The sequence below is a fragment of the Canis lupus genome, chromosome 1, assembly GCF_048164855.1.
Source record: "Canis lupus baileyi chromosome 1, mCanLup2.hap1, whole genome shotgun sequence".
Lineage (NCBI taxonomy): Eukaryota > Metazoa > Chordata > Mammalia > Carnivora > Canidae > Canis > Canis lupus.
In genome coordinates, this window is record NC_132838.1 from 113,575,218 (window position 1) to 113,598,209 (window position 22,992).

General features: G+C 50.4%; 1 protein-coding gene and 1 long non-coding RNA gene across 7 annotated transcripts in view; one reads left to right on the top strand and one right to left on the bottom strand.

Annotated features, from left to right (window-relative positions):
* Positions 1 to 22,992, top strand: part of NUMBL (NUMB like endocytic adaptor protein) — a 26,198-nt gene continuing 3,206 nt past the window's right edge. Inside the window, exons 1-9 of one of the 4 annotated variants that reach the window (XM_072777216.1) lie at positions 1 to 155; positions 3,649 to 3,733; positions 5,408 to 5,547; positions 6,763 to 6,837; positions 6,923 to 6,997; positions 7,953 to 8,093; positions 16,503 to 16,692; positions 17,287 to 17,364; positions 21,011 to 21,316. In XM_072777216.1, coding sequence (XP_072633317.1) covers positions 132 to 155; positions 3,649 to 3,733; positions 5,408 to 5,547; positions 6,763 to 6,837; positions 6,923 to 6,997; positions 7,953 to 8,093; positions 16,503 to 16,692; positions 17,287 to 17,364; positions 21,011 to 21,316 — 1,114 coding nt within the window. In that variant the 5' untranslated portion in view covers positions 1 to 131. Of the gene's footprint in view, positions 156 to 3,648; positions 3,734 to 5,407; positions 5,548 to 6,762; positions 6,838 to 6,922; positions 6,998 to 7,952; positions 8,094 to 16,502; positions 16,693 to 17,286; positions 17,365 to 21,010; positions 21,317 to 22,992 lie in introns of those variants that run through there. The other 3 variants (XM_072777223.1, XM_072777233.1, XM_072777209.1) reach the window with 3 other exon arrangements.
* The window catches only part of LOC140605225 (uncharacterized), a 22,275-nt gene continuing 14,065 nt past the window's right edge, over positions 14,783 to 22,992 (bottom strand). For 2 of the 3 annotated variants that reach the window (XR_012007929.1, XR_012007933.1), the window contains exons 3-5: positions 22,558 to 22,736; positions 21,233 to 21,421; positions 14,783 to 17,024 (exon numbers count right to left, since the gene is read on the bottom strand). This is a non-coding gene — a long non-coding RNA (uncharacterized lncRNA). Of the gene's footprint in view, positions 17,025 to 18,382; positions 20,066 to 21,232; positions 21,422 to 22,557; positions 22,737 to 22,992 lie in introns of those variants that run through there. The other variant, XR_012007934.1, reaches the window with a different exon arrangement.

The window sequence follows — 22,992 nt, forward strand, 5'->3', positions numbered from 1 at the left end:
CCGCACCATCCCCCGGCCCCCGGCCCGGCCCGCGTCAGATCGAGCTGCCGCCGCCGCCGCCGCCGCAGCAGCAGCGCTCGGGGATCCGGGCCCAGCCGGGGCCGCGGGAGGCGGGGGCGCCCGGGCCCTGGATGTCCCGCAGCGCGGCGGCCAGCGTGAGAAGGGCGGGAGAGGGGGACTCGGGTGGGGGGCGGCGCCGCTGCTGATGTGGCGGAGGGTGGGAGGCGGCCGCGGCGCCCGGATGGAGCTAGGGTGCCAAGGCTGGGGAGGGTGGGCCCGGGTGGGGGTCCAGAACGGGTCCCCACCAAGCAAAAGCTTGAGAGACGGGGGTCCGGGGCACAGGCCCCCTCTTGCCCAGGCCCTGGAGATAGGGCTCGTGGATGTAGACCTGGCCCTCAAAAAAATCAAGGACAGGGGGACAGATTCTAGGTACAACTCCCTGGGCAAGGTTTTGGGGATAGGGGTCCAGGACACAACCCCCACATCAAGCCAAGGCCTCCAGGAGGCCATTCCAGAGCAGACGCAATCCCTACCCCTCCCTGCCTGAGGTGGTCTCTGAGCACAGCCCTCTAGACAAGGTCTTGAGGATGGGGTCCCTGGGCACAGCTTCCCCACCAAGCCAAGGCCAGGGTGGGGGGATTCCGGGCATAGTCTGTGCCCAGGCCTCAGAGACGTCCTGGCCACAGCATCTCCCCCAGTCCTTGGGCGGTGTCCCAGGGATAGCCCCTTCTCGAAGCAAGGTCCCTGTGCCTGGGACTTCACCCCCCCACCCAGCCTGAATAAAATAGGGAAATTTCAGGCAACCCCCAAAGGCTTGTCAAGTGTCCCTGGGGCTGCCCAGCTGCCTGGGAGCGCCCCCCTCCCCCCACAGACAATGCGCCGCCTCCCCCTCCTGGGTATGGCCCCCCAGGCTCCACCATTCAGGCTGGGGGTGGGGGGTGGCTCCCCAGGGATGGAGCGAAGCCCTATCTGTCTGCAGCGTCTGCGGGTGTCGGCGGCTTTGTGTGTGGTACCTGGGGGGAAGGGGGGAAGCAAGCGATGGGGAGGTGGCTAGGAGTGTGACCCGGTGTTTATGTGACTGTGGCTCTGTGTGCGCGCTCATGTGTGCTGGAGCTGAGGAATCCTGTGCGTGTGTTTTGTGCTTGTGGTTGTGTCTAATAATGCGTGCGATTGTGTCTGTATGTGACCCTAGCATTTGTGTGACTATATGTGTGTGTGACAGCTGCTCCTTGTTCAGAACCCTGTACTTTTTAGTCTGTATTTGAGTGTGTGTGTGCATGGTTGTGACTGTGTGGTTGTGTCTGTGATTACACCTTTTGTGACCCTGGCATGTGCTTCGGTAACTATATCTGGATTGTGACAGTGTGTGTGTTGGGTTTGGGGTTGGGCAAGTGTGTGGCTGACACTCTATAGGTGGAGTTGGGACTGTGTATGTAGAGTTGTGTCTCTGACTCTATGTCCATGTGCCTCTCTCCTAATGACTTGTGAATGTTTGTGGTTGCGTCTCTAACTGATTGTATATGTGGGTCACACATGTCTGTATGACACACAACTGTCCCTGCAACTCTGGGTAGTGCCTGCCATTGCATATGGAGTCACATTGTGCCTGGTTGTGTGATGGCACTGTGACTTGTATGACAGTAGTTGTGTGTTCACGACCACATCTAGGTACGTGACCAGGTATAAATGTCTCCATCTAGCTCTGTGTTTTGATACTAAGTGACTGTGCGGTTTTATAGTTGTGTCTGTGTGTGGTTTGGGTTAAATATCAGAGTAGGGGTCTGAACCCCTGACTGATTATTTTAGAGGGTTATTTCATCGCGTGTGACTCAAGCTCTAGTTGTGTTTATGTGAGATGGCACCAGGTAACTGTGTTGTGGGGGTGGGGGTATGTGTGATTGTGGCTTCTATATTTGTGCTTGACCTGCATGTCTGTGACCCTGGGTGAATATATGTACTTGTGTCTGTGTCATGGCCTATGAGAGTGTGTGTGTCTATAGCCGTGTGGCTGCCTGGTGTGTGTGTGTGTGTGTGTGTGTCCCTATGTGCACGATGGGCTGCATGTGTTTCCATCTGTGTGATTTGGTGACGGGGTGACTATCCTGACTGCGTATATGGCTCTACCAGGAACCGTGTCTTCTGTGTAAACGCAGCTAGAAATTCTGTGTGACATAGAAACTGTGTGCTGATGTCTCTCTGTGAGATACTGTGTGTCTGTCCACATGGGACTGTGATTGTACGTGGCCACATGCTTATCCCTGTGACCTGTGCATTTGTATGAGAAAAGACTATGTGTTTGCAGTGGGGTGACGTGGTGCCGCCAGGTATGGGACATTGGGTGACTGTATAATGGCCATGGTGTATGGCTGGGTAATGTGGACACTGATGCTGTGTGACTTCACACACACAGCCATTTCTGAAATGGTGTATGGCTGTGACTCTGAGCCAGCAACCGTCTGGCTGTACCTGAGTGTGGCCATCCTTAGGGACAGTTGTCTCTGGGTGGTTCTGTGCACGTCTTCAGTGTGCGTGCCTGTTTCTCTATAACTCATAGGCCACGGCCATCTGTATCCCTGGTGATTGGTTAGGGGAGACTATCCATGTAAGTGTGGCTGATACTGTGACCACATGTGTGTCCCCATGACTGGGTGTGTGTGACTGTGACAGCATGTGACCAAAACAGTGTGTTGGTGTGGCTGCTATGGTTGGGGCTGAGTATCCACGTGCAGCCTTGTGCCTGGAGATGATTAAGCACATGTGGCTGTGACCGGGTGTGGCAGCGTGGAACCAAATGTGTGTCGGTGTCGTCTGCATGCACCCATGACCAGATGTCAACATACACCAGTGGAGCTGTGTGTGACAAGTGTGTGTGGCTGTGACTGTGTCTGTGTGTGACTCTGTGCTGGTGGGCGACCTCTGACTTGGGGAGGTGACATTCTAGGTGTGATTCTAGGTGCTGCGACAGGAGTACCTTGGGCAGGGGCCTGGGGAAACATCATTGGGAGCGGTTGTACGCGTGTCGCTCTGGCGGGTGTGCCTGGACCCAGCTCTGGGTATGTGGAGAAAATAGAAGTGACCAAATACCCAGTAGCTGATGTGACCAGATGTTTGTGGCAGTGCCTAACGGGGCTGGGACTTGGTATTCAAGCGGACAAATGCCTGTGTCTGTGAACATGGATATGTGACCAGGTGGTTATAGTGGCTGCCACTGTGGATGTGTATCTGTGTGATCTGGTGTGTGCAGCTGTGGTGGTGTCTGTGTATAACCACACGTGCAAAGCTGTGACCAGGTGCCAGGGACAACTGTAGACATGAGCCACGTGCATGCATGTGACTGTATGTTTCTGTGGAGCCTGGACAAGTGTCTAGAGGTCAAGGCCACTCCCTCCTCCCACCATCCCCTTGGGTACTGAGGACCTCCTGAGGCCAGGGCATCCCCACACATGTGCCAGGAAACACACCTACTCATTCCTGGGCCCCTGCTACCAGGTGGCTGGTCTCCCTAGTAACAGTTGCTATGACAACCGGGGCTCTCCCCAGGGAGCCTGAGATGGAGGGGGGTGTTGGCTGTTGGCCAAAGAGGGGGTGAAGTAGGGGACAGCCCCAACCCAAGCCAGTTTCTCACCTTCTCCTCCCTTCCTTGGGCAGGGCGGACCCAGGAGGCCTGAGCAGCATCTGCCCCCAGCCCCCTGTGGGGCCCCGGGGCCCCCCGAAACCTCCAGGACGGAGCCAGGTGAGTGACCAGCTGGGGCCAAGGCAAGGGCTGAGTGAGTGCGTGGGTCTGCCCAGGACGACGAGAGGAACTGTCCCTGTGCTCACACAGGCTTAATCACACTCACGAGGGGATGCCCTCAAACATCTTCCCTGCACACTCAGTGACCATCAGTCACAGATAATACGTGTGAACACACTCTCACAGACACAATCTCATGTTCTCACACATCTGCCCAGACACTTGGCTGCATATACAAACCCTCAGAACAACGCTCATGAACTCACACTCTGGACAACAACCACATGTTCTGACATAGACACATCCTCTCAAACAAAAGCCACAGCCACACAGCCTCACCTCCAACAGTGGCATGGGCTCTTGGGTAATGCACCATCACGTACTGTCATAGGTGACAGCCATGAAAGACAATAGCCACACCCTCACACAGATGCACAGCCTCAAAGACAACAGCTTTACCCTCAGACACAACCTCATAGCCAATGTTCCCTGACACACATTCCACAACTACTCTCACACTTGGATACTCTTCAGCAGCAACTGTCAGGGACCTTCACTTATAGACAACAACCACACTCTTGGATACAGACCCCCTCACAGACAGCATTCCCAGACACACACTTTTACAGACAACCATTCTCAGACTTGTGTCCTTCTGTACATACAGTCTTCAGAAATACACACACTCATAGACAACTGTTGCATGCTCAGATCTAGACACTGTTCAGGAATATACCAATTGGGGATCCCTGGGTGGCGCAGCGGTTTGGCGCCTGCCTTTGGCCCAGGGCGCGATCCTGGAGACCCGGGATCGAATCCCATGTCGGGCTCCCGGTGCATGGAGCCTGCTTCTCCCTCTGCCTGTGTCTCTGCGCCTCTCTCTCTCTCTCTGTGACTATCATAAATAAATAAAAAAAAAATTAAAAAAAAAAAAAAAAGGAATATAGCAATTGTACACACGCACACACACACACACACACACACACAGAGTCCCTATCTGCTGGCGGTGCTCTATCCTGGTTGTCCCCTCATGCTCCTCCCAGGACTGTCAGTATGGCCTATCAATCAGTGGAGACTGTCTTAGTCAATGAAGACTGTTCCCATCTCCATTGTGGCCACCCCACTTCCCCCTCCTTCCTCTGATGGTCACAGGTGCACACTGCCCCAGGGGCTCCTGCCTTAGACTGGACGCGGTTGTCAGAGGGGCGTACCTCACGGAGATGAGCCCTCAGCCCCTATACCCTCTGGCTTGGGTTCTGGACCTCAATCCCTGGACTTTCTGAGTACCCCCCACATCAGCCCATGCAACTCCCAACTCTTGTGCTGACCGTCTCATCCCCTGACCTCTTACCCCTAAAAACCCGTGTCCCCTATGCCTTCTAACCCCTGTGCACTGTCCTATGTCTTGACTTCCCATTAGTTTAGATCCTCCTACCTCTTGACTGTCACATTCCCAGTCTCCAGGCCGCTAAAAACTGTGATCCCTCCCAGACCTCCAGGCACCTTTGCCCCAACTTTTTCTTCTGGATCCCCACCGCCGACTCTGGCATTTCCCTGCCTGCCCTTGCCCCCTTTCCCAGGTATCCCCCGACTGCCATGTGCTCTGGCCCAGTGACCTCTCCTAACCCTGTAACCCAAATCCCACGTTATCTGGCCCCTGTCCTGTGTTACCAGAAGGGGCGGGCACCATGAATAAGTTACGGCAGAGCCTGCGGCGGCGGAAACCAGCCTACGTGCCCGAGGCGTCGCGCCCCCACCAGTGGCAAGCGGACGAGGACGCGGTGCGCAAGGGCACGTGCAGCTTCCCGGTCAGGGTGAGTGGGCGGGGCTTGAGCGGGCGGGGGCGGGGCTTGGGGCGGGGCTTGGGGCGGGGCACCGGCTTCCGCTGTGTGCTTGCGGGTCCCTGGTGCCGGGCCAGGTGGCTGAGGCCACGTTCTGTGTGGAGGAGACGTCACATTCCCAAAGAACCGTGGATCCTGCTGGAGCAGGACCCCACGCCCTGGGCCCTTCAAAGGTGGGATCAAAAGCCAACACAAGGGGCTGCTCGGGTGGCTCAGCGGTTTAGCGCCGCCCTCAGTCCAGGCCGTGATCCTGGAGTCCCGGGATCGAGTCCCGCGTCGGGCTCCCTGCATGGAGCCTGCTTCACCCTCTGCCTCTCTCTGTGTGTCTCTCTCATGAATAAATAGATTAAAATCTTTAGAAAGCAAAACAACAACAAAAAAACCCCAACACACATTCTCCTGTACCCGGTTATCTTTCTCCTGGAGTCACCCTATTCTGCAGGAGCTCACAACTTCCAAAAGGTACTGGAGGGTCACAAAAGTCTGTAGCATTTGGACACCTCTCTACTGTTCAGTCCCATCTGGTTAAAACCACCACGCCTCTTTACAACACATGCTGCACTTCCGTGAGGGAGACAGCAAGATTCAGGTTCAAATCCCAACACTGCCCCTGCCTGGCTGAGTGAGTGACTTCAGCGGATGGTCACAACCCCTCCATTTTTTGTGTGTTTTTTTTTTCTCCTTCCCCCAGAAGCATGCATAGAGCATGAAGGGGTCCATCTGGAGGTGTGGGAAATGCTGGTGGGGCTGAGGCAGGGAAGGCAGCCAGTAAAGGGTGTGTCACTGGCCTGCAGCTATGGATACTGGAACTTGGTGCCCCTGGGGAAAATGCTGGCAAATGAGCCATCACACCCACGGGGTGAGCGAGCTGGGGTGAGCATCCCTCAGTTCCCCCTAGTCATTGATGGGCCAGTCCTGAGGCCCAGAGATGCACTGATGCCCAGAAGGAAGAAAGTAATGAGTTAAGGCCCAGGAAGAGAGGCAAGATGGGAATCAGTACTACTCGCTTGCTTCAGTGTCCCCATCTGTATATCAGAGTCCCTACCTCACAGAGCTGAGGCGCAGAGTGAATGAATATGTATCATGGGCTAGGGACCTTGTGTGACCCATCGCAGCTGCTCCGGGGACACTGGGAAGGTATTGATTACCATGCTTATTTTCTGTCCTCCCATCTCCTCCCCCGCCAAGTACCTGGGCCATGTGGAGGTGGAGGAGTCCCGGGGGATGCATGTGTGTGAAGATGCTGTGAAGAAGCTGAAGGCGGTGAGTGAGGGGTGAGGCTGGGAGGGGCTCAGACCAGAAGAGGCAGCCTTCTGACCAGGCCCTGTGTCCTCCTCCTCCATCCCAGATGGGCCGGAAGTCCGTGAAGTCTGTCCTTTGGGTGTCGGCTGATGGGCTCCGAGTGGTGGATGACAAGACCAAGGTAGGAGGCCTGTGGGGGGTGGGAGGTGGCACCAGCGGGCCCCTCTCTAACCCCTTGCTTGAATTGGGGGTCAGGACGCCTTCTCACCCACCTCCAGGATGTCCCTCCCTCCCAGGCCTCCTAGATTGTGTGCTCCTGCAACATCTTGGCACACCTCGTAGTCACAATTCAGAAGTGAGTCCTGCAGTTATTATGAGCTGGCACAGATAGTGGGTGAGAGCACAGGCTGTGGAGCAGCTGCCTTAGCTCAGATCCCAGCTCACCCACAGATCTGCTGGGTGACCCAGAGTATGAGACTTAACCCCTCCATGCCTCAGTTGCCTCATCTGTAAAATGTGGATAAACATGGACTCTCCCCATAAATGAGAAGGTACATTCACGCCATGTAACACTGCCAGGTGCAGCTTAAGTGCTCAGATCAGTAGATGTTGCTGTTCTGTGTTTATTGTCGGGGTGCCCGGCCAGCAGGGAGCATCATGCGGCCCGGATCTGAGTAGCTATTTGCTCACCATTGATTTCCCCGCCCAGAGACTGCCCAAGGAGGCAGCAGCACAGGACAAGAGTTAGGTTAACAACTAAACAGGATTGACAACTTTGCACAGGCAGTTCCCTCACCCCGAAAGACTGTTCCCTGCCTTTTTGCCTAGTTAATACCTCTTCCAGGAAGCTCTAGCCATCTCCTCACCAGGTTGAGTCAGGCACCTCTTGTGGCTCCCACGGGTCCCTGTGCCTCCCCCACTTCTGGGCCTGACCCCGTGCCTGTGCCTCTCTGCTGATGGGCCTGATTCGCACACTAACCCAGAAGCCCCATGTGAGCAGGACCCACTGCTGTTTCAGTGAGTCAGGGTCCCCACCCCATTCAGGACAGGACAGAGAGCAGACACTAAGGGAGTCCTGGATGAATCCGTGAAAGATAAGTCAAGTCCCTTTCCTGGTTTCCCCGGCCACCTCCCAGGACCTGCTGGTAGACCAGACCATCGAAAAGGTCTCTTTTTGTGCCCCTGACCGCAACCTCGACAAGGCTTTCTCCTACATCTGCCGTGATGGGACCACCCGTCGCTGGATCTGCCACTGTTTCCTGGCACTCAAGGACTCTGTGAGTATCACCAAAGCCGGGAGGAAGCTGGCTGACTCTTCTGTCCTGCGGGGTTGGGCCAGCCACTCACCTCTCCTCTCTGTGCCCTGTGTCCTCACAGCTCCTACTTAGGGTCACGGGGAAGCTTGAGTGGGTTAATACAAAGTATTTGGAACGATGGCTGGCACATCAAAAGCGCTCAGGAAAACATTAATTATCATCCTCCTCATTTTCCATACACAGCTTTTTTTTTTTTAAGATTTTATTTATTTATGCATGAGAGACACAGAGAGAGACAGAGAGGGGCAGAGACACAGGCAGAGGGAGAGGCAGGCTCCATGCAGGGAGACTGATGTGGGACTCGATCCTGGGTCTCCAGGATCATGCCCTGGGCTGAAGGCGGCGCTGAACTGCTGAGCTACCCAAGCTGCCCTCCATACATAGTTCTACATGTTTCTCTTATTTTTCTTTTTTATGAGGGTCATTATGCGTATAGTAATATGCAGAGGTAGTCTGGGCACAGCTCTATAAATTCTTATATAAAAATCCCACCTGGGTCAAGTTGTAGACTTTTCTGCCCCCAGCCGGCTCTCTCAGGCCCTTCTCAGTGATACCCCCAGGGTACCCATTCTTTTTTTAGCCTCGATTCACTATGTCTGTGGTTCTTTACATTTGGGGCATCAAGGTCCCCTCTGAGAATCTGATGAAAGCCATAAATGGCCTGTCTTCTCAGAAACATTCTCATAGTTAGAATTCTGAGGCTGTGGGATAACTGCGTGGCTCAGTGGTTGAGCATCTGCCTTCAGCTCAGGGCGTGATCCCAGAGTCCCAGGATCGAGTCCCATGTCGGGCCCCCTGCAGGAGTCTGCTTCCCCCTCTGCCTCTGTCTCTGCCTCTCTCTCCATGTTCTCATGAATAAATAAATAAAATCTTTAAAAAAAAGGATTCTGAGGCTGTGACAGAAAGCCCACAGCTGCCAGTCATTTCAGTGAGATAGAAGACTGTTCCTGTTTCATGTGAAAGACATCCAGAGGCGGGCAGTGCAGGATCAGTGTGGCTCCTCTCTGCTCATCGAGAGCTGCAGCTCCTTTACCTTGTTGCCAAACTGGAGTGTGGTCTTCACTCCATCATCCAAAATGGGTGCACATGCTCCAGCCATCACATCTTCATTCCAGCTACATACAAGAGGGAGGCATGAAGAGCCATGTAACAATAATATCCCACTGGCCAGAACGTAGTCCATGGACATCGCTTGTTGCAAAAAATGTTGGAAAATATCTTTATTCTATCCTATCCTTTGGACCCTGACATCAGACCTCATTCAACTTGGTAGGAAGGCACAGTCTCAGCTCCCTGCCTCAGCCAGTGTTTCTTGGTGGCTGGGAACAGAAACCAGTCTGGCTAACTTAACTCCAAAATGTTATACAGGAGGGATCTCAGGAATCAAAGGGCAACCAGAGCATTAAGCAACAGAAAGGTCAGGGAGCTCAGCAGCCTGGAGATGCCACACGAGGGGACAGGTCCCCTCTTCACTGCTGCAGAGATAAATCCAGCCTCCCAGTGGCCCGGGTTAAAATTCTGACAAGAGGGCATGGGATTGGCCTGGCTGGGGGGTCAGGCCTCCCCTTAGTCTGGGGAGGGTAGAGCACACAGACTGACTTATTCAACATTGAAGAGGAGCTCCCCAAAGGGAATTTGGGGTGCTGTTATCAAAAGCAGGGGGAATGGGGATCCCTGGGTGGCGCAGCGGTTTGGCGCCTGCCTTTGGCCCAGGACGAGATCCTGGAGACCCGGGATCGGGTCCCACATCGGGCTCCCGGTGCATGGAGCCTGCTTCTCCCTCTGCCTGTGTCTCTGCCTCTCTCTCTCTCTGTGACTATCATGAATAAATAAATAAAATCTTTAAAAAAAAAAAAAAAAAAAAAAAAAAAGCAGGGGGAATGGATGCTGGGCAGGTAAAACGACATGTGTCCTTCCCAGATTTTAACAGGATTCCGTCCTGTTTCAGGAATCCCCACCCCAAGAGCTCTGAACTCCCAAAACTGATCAGGACCTCCTACTTCCTCACTCATACACACAGTCTCAGACCTCAATCGGGGGTGGAAAACAAATGTGAGGGTGTCAGGATTGATTAGTCAGTTCTGATTAGTGCCCCCCAGGGGCTAGCATGGAGATGTTAGAAACCCAGAGCCCCTAGCAACGGCTTATTTCCTGAGCACAGCATGCTATACTGTATCAGTTATCTGTTGCTGCATAACAAATTGCTCCAACATTTAGTGGCTCAAAATGACAATCATTTATTATCTCTCAGGACTTTTGTAGGTCAGGAATTTGGACGAGGCTCAGCTGGGTAGAGCTGGATCCAGGGTCTCTTACGTTATTCCAATCTGATGGTGTCTGGAGCTGTAACCCCAGGAGACCGGCCAGATATCCCCACTCTTCATGTATCTTGGGACCTCTCTTCAAGGTCTCTCCAGCAAGGGGGGCTTCAGGAGAGCTGGACTGCCTACATAGTGGTGCCGGGTTCCAAAGTGAGTTGGGAGAGAGACAGTGACAGAGCTCGTACCAGTAGGAAGCTGTGTCACCTGCGTGCACTTGGTCTTGGAAACCACACAGCATTGCTTCTGTGGTTATTCTCTTGGTCTAGGCAGTCACAGAGGTCTTCCCAGGCTAAGGGGAGAGAACACAGACTCCACCTCTGACAGGGGAGTGACAAAATTCTGAAAGAGTGTGCGGTTGCCAGAAATTTGTTGCGGTTATTTTTGGAAGACACGCTGCCACATGGTCAGCGTGGATTCAGTGTCACACCACCTAGCTGTGGGACATTAGGCACAAGTGACTTTCCTCTCTGGGACTCAGTTTCCTCCCCCATGAAACGGGGGTGTTAGCAGTGGCTGCTCACAGGTGTGTCGCAGAAACCTGGAGAAAGTTCTACACAGAGTCCCCTAACACATGTTCAGTCACTAGGACCAGTTGCTATCATTTGAATAATTTTTTTTAAATTTTTATTTATTTATGATAGTCACAGAGAGAGAGAGAGAGAGAGGCAGAGACACAGGCAGAGGGAGAAGCAGGCTCCATGCACCGGGAGCCCGACGTGGGATTCGATCCCGGGTCTCCAGGATCGCGCCCTGGGCCAAAGGCAGGCGCCAAACCGCTGCGCCACCCAGGGATCCCAGTTGCTATCATTTGAAAAGTACTTGGGGGTGAGAATCAAAGCAAGAAAAGAGCAAGGCCATCCCCTCTGGGGCAAGAGTGTGACCTTCTCTGAATTCCCTTCCACTTCTGAGCCTCAGGTTTTAAACATTAAGCAATAGAACTCCCAGGATTCCCCAAGTGTAACTTTATTTTTTGAGGTGCAATTCACACAAAATTCATCATATTAAAGCATACAATTCAGTGGCATTTAGTATGCTCTCAGCCTTGCTTGTTCATCACCTCTCTCTAGTTCCCAATATTCTCATCACGCCAGGAGCACCTGGGTGGCTCAATTGTTGAGCATCAGCCTTCGGCTCAGGTCGTGAGCCCGGGACCCTGGGATCGAGTCTTGCATCTGGCTCCCCGCAGGGAGCCTGCTTCTCCCTCTGCCTATGTCTCTGCCTCTCTCTGTGTGTCTTTCATGAATAAATAAATAAAAATCTTAAAAAAAAATTCTCATCACACCCCAAAGGGACCTCAGACCCATTAAGCCATCACTCCCTGTTCCCCACACCCTCCTCCCCAAGCCTGGCAACCACTAGTCTGTTATCTGTCTCTGTGGAGTTAACTCCTCTAGATAGTTCATACAAAATGAATCATATGGTATGTGGTCTTTTGCCACTGGCTTTTCAGTTAGCAAAATCTTTTCAAGGTTCACCCATGTCATAGCATGTCTCAGTACTCAGAGCTGAATAATAGTCCAGTGTGTGGCTGTATTACATTTTGTTTATCTTTTCATTTACTGATGGACATTTGGGTTTGTCTCTACCTTTTGGTTATTGTGAATAGCGCTGCTATCGACATTGGTGTGCCAGTATTTGTTTGAATACGTATTTTTAATACTTTAGGGTCTAGACCTAGAAGCTAGATTGCTAGATCATATAGTAAATCTATAAGCTTTTTTGAGGAATTGAACCACCACGGCTGCAGGAGTTTACATTCCCACTAGCAAAGTACAAGGGTTCCAATTTCTCCACATCCTGGCCAACACTTACTACTTTCCCCCTTTTCTTTTTCTTTTTTTTTTTTTTTTGGAATTATAGCCACCCTATAGGGGTGAAGTGGTATTTCACTGTGGTTTTGATTTGTATTTCCCTGATGGCTCATGATGTTGAGCCTCTTTTTCTGTATTTATTGGCCATTTGTATATCTTCTTTGAAGAAATGTCTGTTCAAATCCTTTACCCATTTTTTAAAAATTTTTATTTATTTATGATAGTCACAGAGAGAGAAAGAGAGAGAGGCAGAGACATAGGCAGAGGGAGAAGCAGGCTCCATGCACCGGGAGCCCGATGTGGGATTCGATCCCGGGTCTCCAGGATCGCGCCCTGGGCCAAAGGCAGGCGCCAAACTGCTGCGCCACCCAGGGATCCCCCTTTACCCATTTTTAATTTATTTTTTATTTTTTATTTTATTTATTTATTTTATTATTTATTTATTTATTCATGAGAGACACACAGAAAGAGGCAGAGACACAGGCAGAGGGAGAAGCAGGCCCCATGCAGGGAGCCTGATGCGGGACTCGATCCTGGGTCTCCAGGATCACACCCCGGGCCAAAGGCGGTGCTAAACCACGGAGCCACCCAGGCTGCCCTACCCATTTTTAAAATTGGGTTGTCCATTTATTGTTGAGTTGTAAGAACTTTTTATATATGCTGGATACTAGATTTTTATCAGTTATATGATTTGCAAACCCCCCCCCCCATTTTATGGGTTATCTTTTCACTTTCTTGGTAGTATCTTTTGAAGTTAATTTTGATGAAGTTCAATTTCTCTATTTTTTTTGTTTGTTGTTGTTGTTTGTGCATTCGGTGTCATATCTAGGAATCCATTGTCAAATCTAAGGTTGAGAAGATTTACTCCATGTTTTATTCTAAGAGTTTTATAGTTTTAGCTCTTACATTTCAAAATGCCTTTTATCCATTCTGAGTTAATTTTTGTAAGTGATATGAAGTACAGGTCCAACTTCATTTTTTCCATGTGGATATCCAGTTGTCCCAGCACCATTTTTTTTTTTTTTTTTTTTGTTTTGTTTTTTTTTTTTGTTTTTTTTTTTTGTTTTTTTTCCAGCACCATTTTTTAATAGGACTGTTCTTTCTCCATTGAATAGTTTTGGCACCCTTACTGAAATGGAAATCAATTGACCATAGATGTGTGGTCATCTCACAATGGCTCTCAATTCTATTTCATTGATTTATGTTATACTTATGGCAGTTTCACATTATTTTGATTACTGTAGCTTTGGAGTACTATTTTAGGTCAGAAAGTGTGAGTTCTTTTATTTTGCTCTTTTTCTGAATTACTCTGGCTGTTCTGGGTCCTTTGCAATTCCATGTGAATTTTAGGGTCACTTTTCTATTTCTGCAAGAGTCTGTTGGGATTTTGATAGGGATTGCATTGAATCTGTAGACCACTTTGGAAATATTGCTGTTAACAATATTAAATCTCCCAATCCATGAGCTGTATTTCCATTTATTTAGGTCTTCTTTAATTTCTTTCAACAAATAAATAAAATCTTAAAAAAAGAAAAGAAGATTTAAAAAGGAGCAGCCCGGCTGGCTCAGTGGTTTAGCGCAGCCTTCAGCCCAGAGCCTGATCCTGGAGACCCAGGATCGAGACCCACGTCAGGCTCCCTGCATGGAGCCTGCTTCTCTCTCTGCTTTATTTTTTTATTCATGAGAGACACACAGAGAGAGAGGCAGAGACACAGGCAGAGGGAGAAGCAGGCACCATGCAGCGAGCCCGACGTGGGACTTGATCCAGGGTCCCCAGGATCACGCCCCCAGCTGAAGGCAGCGCTAAATCGCTGCGCCACCGGGGCTGCCCTTTTTTTTGTTTTTGTTTTTGTTTTAAGATTTTATTTATTCATGAGAGACACAGAGAGGCAAAGACACAGGCAGAGAGAGAAGGCTCCCTGCGGGGAGCCCCATGCAGGACTCAATCCTGGGACCTCGGGAAGACCTGAACCAAAGGCAGACACTCAACCACTAAGCCACCCAGGTGCCCCAAATAAAATCTTAAAAAAAAAAAAAAAAGATTTAATTTTTTTCAGCAGTGTTTGGTAGCTTTTGGCATAGGTGTCTTTCACTTCCTTGGTTAAATTTATTCCTAGCCATTTTGTTACTTCATTTCATTTTATTTATTTTTTTGAGACAGAGAGAGAAAGAGAGAGGGTGCACACGGCAGGGAGTGGGGGAGTGGGAGGGGCAGAGGGAAGGGGAGGGAGAGAATTTTAAGCAGGCTCCACACTCGGCACAGAGTCTGACACCGGGCTCGATCTCACGACCTTGAGATCATGATCTGAGCCAAAATCAAGAATCATATGCTTAACCAACTGAGCTACCCAGGCGCCCCCATTTTACTATTTTAGATGCTATTGTAAATGAAATTGTTGTAACTTCATTTCTGGATTGTCTGTTGTCAGTGTAGATAGGTATAACTGATTTTTCTGTTGATCTTAGATCTTGCAACTTTGTCAATTTCATTTATTACCACTAGTAGTTCCTTTGAGGATTCTTTTTTTAAAAATATTTTATTTATTTGACACAGAGAGAGCAAGCAAGCAAGCACAAGCAGGGAGAGCAGCAGACGGAGAGGGACAAGCAGGCTCCCTGCTGACATGGGGCTCAATCCCAGGACCCTGGGATCATGACCTGAGCCTAAAGCAGATGCTTAACTGACTGAGCCATGCAGGTGCCCCTCCTTTGTGGATTCTTTACGATTTTCTATCTATAAGACTATGATTATGTTATTTGCAAATAGAGATGTTATTACTTCTCCCTTTCCAATTTGTATGCCTTTATTTAGTTTTCTTGTTTTAATTACTCTAGCGAGAACTTCCGGTACAGAATAGAAGTGATGAAAATGAGCATCCTTATCTTGTTCCTTTTCTTAGGGAAAGGCTTCCACTCCTTCACCATAGAGTATGATGTTAGCCATGAGTTTTTTTTTTATCAACTTCTTTATCACATTGAGGAAGTTCCCTTCTATTCCATATTTGCTAAACTTTCTTTTATCATGAAAGGGAGCTGGATTTTGTCAAGTACTTTTTTGGCATTCGTGAAGATGATCGTGTGGCTTTTTTTCCATCTTTCTGTTAATGTGGCATATAACAACTGATTGATTCTCATATGTTGAGCCAACCTTGCATTCCTGGGATAAATTTCACTTGATTATGGTGCATAACCCTTTTCCTGTGCTGGTGAGTTCAGCTTGTATTTTGTTGAGGACTTTTGTCTCCAAGTTTCTCTTTAAAAGGTGGCTGAGCATCTTGGTAGGAAACAGAAGCCAGATTTGGGGCTCGATCCCAGGATCCTGGGATGGTGACCTGAGCCAAAGCCAGCTGCTTAACTGACTGAGCCACCCAGGTGCTCCAAATTTACCTAATTCTTGCAACAACCCTGTTAAGTGAAGTTGTTAGGGCCCACATTTTACAAGAAGGCTTAGGCACCAAGAGGCAAAGTGGATTTCTGGAGAACACACAGCTGGGGAGTAGTGGCCAGCATCAGTGTGACCTTGGATCCTCTGAAGTAGGCACTCAAGAAGAAACAGGTGCCGCTGTTTTCATCCCCAGCATTTTATAACAAATGTTTTCAAGCACGCAGCAAAGCCGACTTGTACAGTAACCAGTCACCTGCATGCCCACCGCCCTGCTCCTGCCATTAGGTTTGTCTGCACTTACTCTGTCAGTTATCTGTCCATCTCACTTTTGATGCATTTCTGAGTTGCAGATATCAGATGTTTCCCCCAGACATTTCAGTGTGCATACCATGAAGTAGAATTAATCCGCTTCAGCTCATTTTCTTTCAAGTTAAAATAAGTGCCATGCGCAGACCCACGTATGTTAACAACTGCATATCTCCGTGTAACCCCAGCCCCCATCAAGACCTAGAACATTACCTGCACCCCAGCCAGCCCCCTGCCCCTTCCTCGTTAGTCCCCACCCCCACCCACTAAGAAACAGCCACTCCTCCGACTTTCTTCACCATAGATTTGTTTTGCTGCTTCTAGAACTTCATACAAATGGAGCCATACAGCACTGCCCTCTTGTTTCTGGCTTTTTTCACTCCAAGCTGTCATTTGTTTGCTTCCTGATGCACACTGAGGCCCAGCCGTGGGGGTGGGGGACTTGTCTAGGATCACCCAACATTGAGCTGCTGGCACCCAGGGCTTCTGGCGTCCGGCCTGCATGACACAGCCTCTCCAAACCCAGCCTGACCTCTTCTTCCCACAGGGCGAGAGGCTGAGCCACGCTGTGGGCTGTGCCTTCGCGGCCTGCCTGGAGCGGAAACAGCGCCGGGAGAAGGAATGTGGGGTCACAGCCGCCTTCGATGCCAGCCGCACCAGCTTCGCCCGTGAGGGCTCCTTCCGTCTGTCGGGGGGTGGGCGGCCCACTGAGCGAGAGGCGCCCGAGAAAAAGAAAGGTGGGTGCGACCCAGAGGGCAGGGCTGGGCACAGAGCGAGCGGCCCCCGGCGGGACTGGAGATCCCGTCTAGGAAGAGAGGTGCAGAGACACGGGGACTGGGCAGCTTACAAAGCAGAGCACCAGGCACGAGGTTGGATTATAGTTTATAAAGCTCACTTCGGTGTGAGGAGTTCTTTGGGGAATATTCTGCAGGCCGCAGATCACAGCAGAGCTCACCAGAGCTTCATTATCTGCTAACTCAGGGAGGCTGGGAGGCTGGGAGGCATTTCGGATTGTGCATCCAGGCCAGTTAAGGGCTTGTGAAGGCAGCTTGGTGGATTGTGGCTGGTGCTGAAAAGAATGGAATAGGAAGGAATAGAAAATATCAGATTAGCTGAATGTAGTAAAGGTAAGTGTAGTTTACTGGTACTTTTATTTCAGCGTATGTATGTGCGTGTGCATATGTCAGTGGGCAGTGGGGGCCAGGTTACTATGTAAGACGGATTTCTTACTCTGGGTTGCCATCAAGAAAAATTCTAAGTAACATTCTAGGTAAGTGGCAAGTGCTATGTAAGTTCTAAAACAGTGTGTTTATTTTATTATTATTTTTGAGAGAGAGAGAGCGCGAGCGTGAGGGGGGCAGATGAAGAAGCAGAATCTCAAGCAGGGGGAGCCTGGGTGGCTCGGTCAGGTAAGCATCCAACTATGGCTCAGGTCCTGATCCCAGGGTCCTGGGATCGAGCCCCGTGTTGGGTGGGCTCCCAGCTCAGCCGGGAGTCTTCTTCTCCCTCTCCCTCTGCCCCTCCCCCAGCTTATGCACATTTGCTCTTTCATGTTTTTTTTTAATATTTTTTAATTTTTTTTTTATGATAATCACACAGAGAGAGAGAGGCAGAGACACAGGCAGAGGGAGAAGCAGGCTCCATGCACCGGGAGCCCGACGTGGGATTCGATCCCGGGTCTCCAGGATCGCGCCCTGGGCCAAAGGCAGGCGCCAAACCGCTGCGCCACCCAGGGATCCCTCTTTCATGTTTTTTTAAAAAATATTTTTATTTATTTATTCATGAGAGAGAGAGAGAGAGGCAGAGATACAGGCACAGGGAGAAGCAGGTTCCATGCAAGGAACCCGACATGGGACTTGATCCCAGGTCTCCAGGATCACGTCCTGAGCCGAAGGCGGTGCTAAATCGCTGAGCCACCCGGGCTGCTCTCCTCTTCTTCCTCTTCCTCTTCTTCTTCTTTTCTTCTTCTTTTCTTTTTTTTAATTTTTTTAATTTATTGATGATAGTCATACAGAGAGAGAGAGAGAGAGAGGCAGAGGGAGAAGCAGGCTCCATGCACCGGGAGCCCGACGTGGGATTCGATCCGGGGTCTCCAGGATCGTGCCCTGGGCCAAAGGCAGGCGCCAAACCGCTGCGCCACCCAGGGATCCCCTTCTTTTCTTCTTCTTCTTCTTTTCTTCTTCTTCTTCTTCTTCTTTTCTTCTTCTTCTTCTTTTCTTCTTCTTTTCTTCTCCTTCTTTTCTTCTTTTCTTCTCCTTCTTTTCTTCTTCTTTTCTTCTCCTTCTTCTTCTTCTTTTCTTCTTCTTTTCTTCTCCTTCTTCTTCTTCTTCTCCTTCTCCTTCTTCTTCTTCTTTTCTTCTTCTTCTCCTTCTCCTTCTTCTTCTTCTTTTCTTCTCCTTCTTTTCTTCTTCTTCTTCTTCTTTTCTCCTTCTTCTTCTTCTTCTTCTTCTTCTTCTTCTTCTTCTTCTTTTTTAATATTTTATTTATTTAAGAGAGAGAGAGGGACACCTGGGTGGCTCAGCAATTGAATCCAAAGCAGGCTCCATGCCCAGCTTGGAGCCCAACATGGGGCTCGATCTCACAACCCTGAGATTATGATCTGAGCCAAAATCAAGAGTCAGGTGATTGACTGCGCCATATATTGACACAGCTGTATAAACACATTTAAAAAACAGTGTGTTTTTTAAGATACAAGTCTACTGTGTTCCGAGTCACAGTTTGTTTGTTTTTTTAATTAATTAATTATATTGTGGATTCTAGTTTTAAATTTTTGGAAAACACTGCTTAGAATTTACAAGGAATTTACCGTGGGGAACTGACCCAGATTAAAGGAGACTAAAGAGATTTGGCAAGTAGTAATAAATGCAAGGTATGATCCTGAACTGGATCTTAGATTATCTCCATGTATAAAGAACATCTCTAAGGGACATGATCAGGACAGTTGGGGAAACTGGAACACGGACTGTAGATTAGCTAATCGTCTTATACACACATTAAATTTAATTGTGCTGTGGTTCTGAAGGAGGCTGGCCTTGTTCTTCAGAGGTGTATGCTGGAGGTTTTAGGGTTTCGAGTATGTTGCGTGCAATTTACACCTAAATGGTACAAAAAAAAATTATGGAAGGGAAGAGAGATCAAATAAGTTAACCTTGGGGAGCATAGGTTAAGAGAACATGTGCACTCAGTGTTCCATTACTACCTCTTACCTGTAAGTTTATAACATTTTTAATGAAGAAAAGTAAAAAGTAAAAAATATTTCTAACTAAAATTTAGGAACACAGAAATTTTTATCACTTACTAGAATATTAGAGCATACAGAGTACATTTCTTTTTGTGAATTACATGACCATTTACATCCCTCTTGACCAACTCACAAGTTCTTCACAGTTTGCAAAGTATTTCTCTTAACATCATCTATTTGAATTTGTAAAGGATTTTCCCATCCACAAAGCAGATTATGAAATGAAGTTAACAGAGGGCCTGAGCAAGTATATGATGTTTTCTTGTTTACGAAAGAACACGTTGGGTCCACAGTTAGTTCTTCACAGTGTACAGATATTCCTTTACCGTTTATAGAGACTGTTGGAATTTACAAAGATGTCATTTGCTTTAGAGTTTGCAAAGGATTTTGCTCTTTCCAAAGGAATGTGGTAATTTCTAGGTACTTTGTGATATAGGAGGCACTTTACAGCTTGCACAGGAAAGTGAGAGTTTACAGCATGTGGTATGATTTGCTGAACACACCACCCAGCATTTTGCTATAGATGCACTGATTGACAGTCTAAGGTACCACGCTTGCCCTTTGACAAAGCACTCCTTCCAATTTAGGAGTGACAGAGCAGTGCACTTTCCACAAAGTTGTCCACAGAGCTTTTGTCGGATTCCAAAGCATTGAACATTCACTGCCTCAACTGATCCTGTCAGGAGGCCTGAGGAGGCGGCACAGGGGCATTTACCCCAGGCTGAGTCGAGAGACTGAGCCCAGAGAGGGGAAAGGGCTTCCTGAGGTCACACGATGAGGTGGGGACAGGTGGTTTCTTGGTTCTAACCTGTCCCGGGCTGTTCGAGCTGCCCCCAGCCAGGCCTGGCTGAGAGCCTCACTGTGTCCACCTGGAAAACGTGAGAAGCAGTGCTCAGGGGCCTCCCTATCCTCTCCGAGTCCGTTTTTACCTCATATTTGAGCAGCAGCTATGGTAAAGTGCCGACTGGAGGATGGGTGTGTATTTGTGTTTTGGCAGGGCTGGGGGGACCCTGCCTTTGGAGAGCCCACATATTGTGCTGGGTGGGGAGACCAGGTCCCACCAGAGGGCAGAGGGCAGTCCTGGAGTGGAGCAGCTGGAACAATCTGAAAAATCCCCCAGAGGAAGAAGTGTGCCAGGCTGGGTCTAGAGCGATAAGTAGCAACTGGAGGAAGGAGCGAAGCACCTGAGCTGGGAAGAATGGTGGGAAATAGAAGAGCAGATGGAATGACAGGAAGGCAGCATGATGTGGAGAGAGCAGGCCAGAGGGAGAGGCAGGTGAGGGTATTCGTTGGGGACATCGACTGGGGTCAGCGTGCCCCTTCCTAGCAGCCTGGCTTCCGCAGAGTCACTTACCATTGCTGGGGTTCGGTTTCCACATCTGCAAAATGGGGCTAATGGTCATTTCAGCCTCACTGGGTAGTTGTGAGGATCGAATGACTTAATACTTGCAAGGCACTTGGAACGATGCCTGATACATGCATGATGCACCAAACACATGTGCATCAAATTAATCAGAAAGGGAGACAGAAAGTCTCAGAAGGGAAAACAGCAGAAGCAGCGAAGAAAGCCAGACTGGGGACAGAAAGCTAGGGAGACACAGGTCAGGCAGGGGGAGGAATCTCCGAGGGCCTCCTGGGGCAGGCGCTACTGGCGTGGGGGGATGGGAGACATTTCAGGGCTCTGACCAGCCTGTTGTGAGGATAGGACACACTGGGTGAGGAAGGCAGCACTGAGAGGTGATCAAGGGGTCTGGGGGAGGGGGAGCACATGCCTAGGTGGGGTTTCTAACCACCTGTCTCCCCTATGTCTCCAGCAGAGGCAGCAGCTGCCCCAACTGCAGCTCCCGGCCCTGCGCAGCCTGGGCACGTGTCCCCGACACCGGCCACCACATCCCCTGGTGAGAAGGGTGAGGCAGGCACCCCGGTGGCCGCAGGCACCAGTGCAGCCGCCATCCCCCGACGCCATGCCCCCCTGGAACAGCTGGTTCGCCAGGGCTCCTTCCGTGGGTTCCCTGCACTCAGCCAGAAGAACTCACCTTTCAAACGGCAGCTGAGTCTCCGGCTGAACGAGCTGCCATCCACGCTGCAGCGCCGCACTGACTTCCAGGTGAAGGGCACAGGTGAGTTGTGGGCTCAGTGGGAAGGAACGTCAGGATCAATACCATACCACTGTCACCAGATAGAGAAGAGGTGGTACACACCTTGATTGATTAGCACCCTGTGCCCTGGGAAAGGAGAGGTGGAATACATCGTGGTCGATTAGCAGTGTCTGCCGGCAGCAAGGCGGAGAGAGGTAGCAGAAATCATGATCCAATCGATTAGCAATGTCTGCTATTGGTAAGGTAGAGCAGGAAGGTGGTGCAAGCCACGATCTGTTAGTAATGTCTGCTGTAGTTAGGGAAACAAGAGAGGTGACATGCATCATGACTGATGAGCAAAGTCAGCCACGGGCTCTGGGCTCCGGAGAGGAGAGAAGCTGCCTAGGTGCCATTGTTTGCTCAGGAGGAGGCCGAGACTCCAAGCGTTGGGCCTGTGGCACCATGAGATCCAGCTAGGCGAAGGAAACAGGCTCAGAGGGAGGGAGGATTGTGATGGGTTACCAGGCCGCCTAGGGCAGGAGAACAGAACGGTGGCACATGACACTGTCTCCTTACAGGGTCTGCCATGAGGAAGAAAGAGGAGCGGGGTGGCACCCCAGGTGATTAATTAGTGAAGGTTGCCATGGATAAGGGAGAAGACAGAGCAGCGGAAGTTATGTTAACCCAAGGAGAGGCTCCCAGAATTTGGCCCGTGGGGACATGAGGCGAAGAGCACACATGAGCGCAGGGGTCAGGGGTCAAGGAGCATAGTGATGGACCTGCGATGTCGCTGGCGGGCAAAGGATCAGCAGAGGCAGCACCCATCATCATTGAGTAGCCATGTCTTCCAGGGACAGTGCCAAGGACAGAGGCGGCACATCATCATCGATTAGCAGTGTCTGCCCTGGGTGCTGATGGGAGAGGCAGTGTAGCTGCCCTGTTCCCTTAGAGGGGAGATGGAATTACAAGGACCAGTGCTCTCTCCTAGCATTTGGCCGGTCAGCCATGAGGTCTGGCCAGGTGAGTGGGAAGGTGAGCAAAGAGTTTGGGGGGGTTGGGGGGAGCATCGTGTTTGATCACTAATGTCTGCCATGGACCAGAAAGGAGAGAGGTGGCATAGATCGTGATCTAAAAGCAACGTCTGTCATGGGAAAGGGGGAACATGGTACCATGTTCTGCCCAAGGGAGACAGGCAAGAGGGCTGCCTTTCCTCCCAGCTGCCAGTGAGGTCACATGGTCTGGCCCGCTCTCCCGCGTCCATATGCCAAATCAGAGACACCCACCTCTTATGGCCTCGGGAATTGGCGTGGGAGGTGTTGATCTGTGTCCAGAAGGCCGGGCTGCTCCCAAAGGTGACTGCTGAGCAGATACCAGTGCTTGTTGAAGGTGATGCACACGTGGTTCATGTCCTGCAGCGTCCCTTGGCTGTCACACACCCTCATGTCTGCTGTCCTCATGCACCCTGACATGAAGCACACCCTGGGGTTGTCACACGCCCTCCCTGAGAGGTAGCAGGCTCCCTAGCCTTGATTTGGAAGCTTCATGTGCCTGTAGCCCGTTACACACTTGCTTGGATGTGCCTTGCCACTCAGAACCTCCAGATCCATGGGTGTCATGCTCTGCCTCAGGCGCCACACACAGGAGTCACACACTCGGCGTGACTCAAAAATTACACACCCTTGGAAGTCACAGAAGCAGATGTTTCCATGAACACACAC